Raw genomic sequence first — 6,608 nt, 5'->3', positions numbered from 1 at the left:
TGTGGTTCATTTGAATACTGAGTAAATAACAGAGTAAAAGCTTAAAATAGAAAGCCTGCAGGAGGAAAGTCATGCAAATTTTATTTTTAACATTTTAAAAAGGCCCCTGCACCAATTGTAAGGTTACTCATAACAATGAGTACATTACTAGAAACATTTGTATTGTTTTCATTTGTTATGTAAGGCATTCATAGCATCAGAGACAATCACAGACATTTAATACATTGCCGAATGTTAACCCGTTAATACCAGCCAGTGTGAGACATGCAATATAAAAATATATACTTATTATGTTATGAATATAGGGTCATATTAACCTTTCAAATGGAATCAAAACTAAATTACAATTTGAAAAAGGTACTAAATATGAAATATATCGCTTCTTACGCACACATTGGACTTTCATCGCATAGCATCTCAAATGAAAAGTCCAACAACTCATGTTTGTTTCCTCATCTGACTCATGTCAGTAAACCACTGTCTGTATAGTCAAAGTCAGCCATGCTAAACTCTGCCCAAACAAGTTCAGTAGTGCTTTAAGATTAAGATAAGCATTTGAACAGACGACCTCTGCTGTGTTTCTTTTCATTTTTTTTTCAGTGCTGTCCATTTTCAGTGATCTTGCTATTTGACACATTGAGTTTGTAGTGATGATGACACATCCTGTAGAAAATACGTTCTAGTAAATCCAATCTCACATCGGGTGTGCCGTACCCGTTGGTGAACCCCACACAGTGGAAGCCCAGACGCTGGTAGAGCAGGTGGGCCGTGGGCTTGTATGCTGTGGTTCCCAGGACAACAGAGGAATATCTATGAGTAACGGCAAACTCCACAACCTTTAGTCCCAGCGCCATGCCGACTCCACGCCGCCGACAGCTCCGGTCAACAGACATCCGCTGCAACTCAACAGCACCTCTTGGCTTCTGCCGGCCGACTGCTGCTACGATACCCACCACTTTGCCATCCAGCACTGCTACCCACAGACAGGAGTCTAACGTGGAGGGCAAAGTCACAACATGAACCTCATTAATAAAGAATGTGAAAAAAGGAAAATCATTCAGTTTAAAACATGATGTATTTGATATATTGTTTACAGGCAATTGGCCTCCCCAACCAACTTCATCTTGTAAGCACAATAATCATTCAAATAAGATGCACATTATCCTTTTCAGTGAGTCCCTCAGTCTTACTTTATTACATGTATCGTTGTTTATTTGGGTTTGTATTCCTACATATTCTGTTTGTATTCCTACATATCTGTACTGCTTGTGTATCCACACACAGTCTTGTAGTGTCTTCCATTAAGCTTGTACACTTGTGGAGATATTTTATATCTCCTGTATACACATGTTAGGATTGATAACATTGCATGTAATGTTATAGCAGTTTATTAGAGGTCTCAACACAATTTATTATTATATATTTCCAGCTTTGTTGTAGAATTACACACACTGATATTCACAGATGAACTCTGTGTGACTGGGCGCACACTGGTTGAACAGGTGTATCTGGTTGACCCAGTAGGGCCATAGGGTCAACTCTTATTTCCATAGAGATCTATGTATTGCATGCCTATTGTCTAACCATCTCTATATATGGACTAGTGTTGTGCATGCCTGTGCTCAGCATCTGTCCCTGAAATGTAAATAACTGACCTCTATGTCAAAACATAAGTTTAAGCTGGTTAACGGCCATGAATGGACACTTCTATGTGACGGGTTATGGTATAAGGGTCTTGTGATTTCTTCAGAGAGATGAAGAAAGTCTGCAGTCCAGCAAACTGTGTTTTTCTTTCCATGATTCATGTTCAATCAAGAATTCGGATAAATCGGTTCGGATCTGTTCAAAGAAAATCAACTACCACACACTTCATAAGCAATACAACTGCTAACCTAATGTGATGTAATGTAGTCTTTTAGTTGCTATTTTCAAATAATTCAGACATTGAATATACCTGTCTACATCTGGATTAAACATGGTATATTATGAAAACTGTATTATAATTACAAGAAACAGGACATGGTATAAGTTTGTGTTTTTCACTGGACTATAAGCTTTATTTAGTGTCTGTGACAATGCCTTGATTTTACACTAAATTAAACTGTCATTGACAAAAAAAACATTTAGTGTTCAAACACTCTGCCTGCGCAGGATTAGAAAAAACTCACTGCCCTGATCTGTATGTTCAGATGGCCATTCTTATGTAATGGTATGTTTAATGCTATGTTTAATAATTTGGTAACATTTTACTTGCCTCAATTCTACTGTATGCATTATAACAATAAGTCAGAAATTGGAGCAGATCAGTTTTCAGTTAATCCTACACATGAAACATATACTACAATATAATATACCTGGGGATTTATTGTAAAACCCTTCGATGTCTCCCATGTCTCGGCTCATGGTGTGCTCCAGGTAACGATGGATCACTCGTCTGCTGTAGAAGTAGCGCCCATACAATACAATTGAAGGGACGAGTCCTATCACCCACCAACACATGGTGATGACAAAACATACAACTGCCATAGGAAAGATAGACAAGATAATAATAATTATTATACATTTTATTTGTATAGCGCTTTACTATGTACTCAAGGCACTCAAGATTTATGAAGGTGAAGAGAATATTGCAAAATATTCCCAAAGAATATTTACTGCACCGATACCGATTATGCCATCCACCATGGAAATAACCACTAGTTTTGCTTTATACTTTTTGTGTAAATTCCATATATGTTGGAATATCAAACTCCATGGTGTCTGGGTTCATAATATTATCCGTAGTCCCACAACAGCGTCTCAATGAAGCCGCTGTCAGCGCTGGTTCTGGCGGGGCAGCAGCAGTTTCATTCAGGAACGGCAGGATGGCGGTGATGACGGGCAGAGCTTCTTAACACTGATTCTCAACGCTGATTGGCTGCCGCAACTTTGCATCATGCGATTTCTCTGCCGGAGTTGGGAGAATTCAACTCACGCGAATTCGCGCCGCGTCCTTCGCTTTGTTCGCCCCAGGTCAAACGTTCTGTTCGCGCCGCCTCAAACGCGTCTATCTCGCCGCCCCGCGAATAAATCGCAAATTCGCGCCGCGTCCGGTGTGAACACGGCATTAAGCACTATATCCACATTGCTAACTGATGACTAACCTCCTGTAACTTGCAGAACAAGGCAAGGCAAGGCAAGTTTATTTGTATAGCACATTTCAACAACAAGGCGATTCAAAGTGCAAGAAAATCAACTTGCAACTACCAACGTACATTTCCATACTGCAGAAGCACTCAAAATGTTATTCATATCGTAATCTTACCTGCCATAGCTGTATAGAGCAGGAGACTCTCAGGGTGGTGTCTCAAGCCTCTGAAGGCAGTGTCTGCTACCATCTCCATCATCCCATCATAAAAGATCTGCTGTACTTTTAGATTGTCTGCCTTCTCAAACTCACGCACAACTATAGTTTGAAGTCCATTTTGAGCTTTTAGCCTCTTAAAATAATTTGGGACATCCTGTCGCTGCGTTTTTTCCTCCATGTCAAACTTCTTAAAAAATATGTGATTCAGATGCAGAGGTTGAAGGTACTAGTAGCTCAGGTCCAACAGCTGAAAACGTCCTTACGCAATGCTTGCTAGTGCTGTCTGTTGTGCATTCTCTATATCATCTCTGTTTGAGTTGACTGGGGATGGCCCTTAAACCCTTCTTATCAGCTCCCTATGTGAGAAGAGGTGTAGCTCTCAGTGAAAGACAAGGCATGTGCTAGCAATAGGAAAGTTAAAGTGGAATTCCACCATGTTGTGGCAATTTATCAGTATATGTTCTTTTAGATGTAACTTGTATTGCTTAACTCTGAGGATTGGATGCAAGCAGCCTCTGTCTGACTTTCTGTAATCTCAACCGTTCTCACAAAAGCAGAAACAGCAGCACCTGCAAAGGCCTGTCTTGATATCTTAGCCCCGTCCGTAAAGGGAGTACACCTGCCAATAGGTGAGAGACAGCTGAAATAAATATGACATGCAATAAATGTCATGTGTACAAAATGAACAACATAATAGAAGAACATCGTCAATCCATATGACACAACTCAAACACCAACTAAATGAATTACCAAATATCAATATTAATTTCTCATGCTAGAGACCAACAGAATAGCTTTCTAGAAAGTAGACAACCTACAGATTGAATAAGATACCCTTCAATTTCTTCTCCAACAAAGCATCAGCAAAACATAACCCAACACAGCTATGCATAAAAACAAATGTTCCAAGCGATTGTAGAGAATTACGACTTACTGTGGCTGAAAAAAAAGACGACTGTCTCGTTTTAAGCACGATGACTCCTGCAACCCTGTCTCCTAAAAAATACCGCAGAACAAGGCAAGGCAAGGCAAGGCAAGGTTTATTTGTATAGGACATTTCAACAACAAGGCGATTCAAAGTGCTTCACATAAAACTGTTAAATGCATCAAAACATAATGCAAGAAGAAAACAAGATTTAAAAACAATTAACAACATTCATTAAAACATAAAAAAAAGGAAAAAAATAGAAGTTGCTACTGCAATTTATATTCAATTTTTTCCTTTTTTTATGTTTGTTGGTTAGACTCAATGAATATTTACTTCAAATCAATGTGACTTTTGCTGTTGCCTTTCAGATACAAGTTCAGCAATGCACGGCTTCACCTTGGCAAGTGCCACTCTCATATCATTTTCGCAGCAAAGTCTGTTCCTTTTCTTAGTTTTCATGTCTACCAGCCAGCCGGGCAGTTAACCAGCCGGGCAGGTAACCAGCCGGGCAGTTAACCAGCCGGGCAGGTAACCAGCCGGCAGGGCAGGAAACCACATTCCACGAAAGATCGTTGTCTCTGAAGTCATCCACGAGTTTCTTCACATAGATTAAAAAAAAAAAATCTTCCTTTATCTCGACGTCTTTCATATAGCGCACAAATACAACAAGCTGGCTTAGATTGGAAACGCCGGTGGAGTCGAGTTGGAGGCTGAATTTTGCTGGGCTTGAAATCAGATCTGCAACTACTTGAGCAAAGATGTCAGCGCTCGTGTGAATCGGGCAATAGTGTGTGTGTCTTGACCCCTGCCGAACCCCTGAGAATGACTCGCCGAACCCCTGGGGTTTGATCGAACCCAGGTTAAGAACCACTGTTCTAAAGGATAATCATCCTAAAAGTGTTTGTCTTTCTTCAAGTTTTTGCTGTGTGCCATCTTCATTTACTCTTAACCAGTAACATCTACACATCTGGCCAAATCTCACAAGTGTTGCTTTTATTATAACACCACAATTATTCAAAAAGCCCTTGAGGTTTCAAAGATAAACTGGTTTTAGTATGCAATTTGTTGTCTCGCAATTTTGGCTTAAAAACAGCTCAGGCTAATAAATAAATTAATCCACCACTAAACTTCATATTCTTAAATAATTACACTGGCAGATAATAGGAGCAAGCTTTGAATCACTCCAAAAAGAACATTTCCAAACACCAACTGTTTCTGTGTTTGCTCGAGGTTTAAGAGTAAGACACAAAGGTTTATCCATGAGCTCCACAAAGAGATGATGTACTGTATATTTAATGCAGTCATTTTATAACAATTTCTGCAGTATGAAAATAGGCCGTGGCGGTGACGACAGAAGGCGAGGGGCTGGTAGGCCTTAATTAAACTAGCGTGACTCACTTCAGATTTGAGAACTCTCAAAAGGTCTGAGATCAAAAAGAATCGCTGTACATCCGACAACATCAAGCATGCCAAATGTGACATGAGGGTGGGATCAGTTGGATTCTATATTTAACATGCGATGACGCCTTTTCGGTTGTGATACTGGAAAATGATACTGACACAAGTGTTGGAGTGGAGAAAAGTATGATTGAAGGGCTAAAACCAGAGGTTGAAACGGAAAATGGATGGAACATAAAACATTTGATAACAACAACCCCTTTCAAGGATCGTTACTTGTAACACGTTCAGTGTGATCTGAACACCAGAGCTCTGAAAGGCACGTCACGAAAAATGACACGTGCCCGTCTCCTTTACATGCATAGACACAATTTATCAGCATCTAAAAAAAATGCTAAACGTAAAGCTACATCTCTCAGTAATGTCAAACTATAACTCACTAAACAAACGTAAAAATGTTCCCTTAAAAATACAGAACCACAAACACAAATACACCCACATATATTATCTTCGCCTTCATCTCTTGTTCTTTTTTACAATATACATACTATGAGGACATGCTGCCTCCCACTCAGTTTTACCAACACTCACTTGTCCTATGATATGATACTATTACCACTATCACAGTTATTCTAATTTATTTAACCATGTTTTTCTATATGGTGATCTCCTTAGCATTTATGCAAACACAAAATCAACAGTATTTCTTTGTCTATTGATATGGCGTAGAATTTGAACAGGCTGCTGGTTCTACCTGTGTTTAGCTCACAAATACAAAAGTGGTATCACATTGGCATGAAGGACATCTCTGTCATTTAAAGGAATAGTTCACATTTATATGAGGTACTTATCAGTATAACACTCTGCACGTCCAAACCATGAAAGCAAAGCAAAGTACTGTGCTTTTGTGCTTTCTCGCCTCGCATGTTTCCATGG

General features: G+C 39.5%; 1 protein-coding gene across 1 annotated transcript; it reads right to left on the bottom strand.

Moving 5' to 3' along the window:
- Window positions 1-596: 596 nt before the first annotated feature.
- Window positions 597-3,524, bottom strand: LOC306737438 (N-acetylaspartate synthetase-like; the record flags this gene model as incomplete). Its single annotated transcript, XM_079219172.1, has 3 exons — window positions 597-991; window positions 2,355-2,519; window positions 3,305-3,524. The coding sequence occupies 3 exons, from the start codon at window positions 3,522-3,524 to the stop codon at window positions 597-599; spliced, it is 780 nt and encodes a 259-aa protein (XP_079075298.1).
- Window positions 3,525-6,608: the final 3,084 nt, after the last annotated feature.

Source organism: Taurulus bubalis (assembly GCF_910589615.1).
Source record: "Taurulus bubalis genome assembly, chromosome: 6".
NCBI classification, from domain to species: Eukaryota; Metazoa; Chordata; class Actinopteri; order Perciformes; family Cottidae; genus Taurulus; species Taurulus bubalis.
This window is presented reverse-complemented; position numbering and strand designations above follow the sequence as displayed.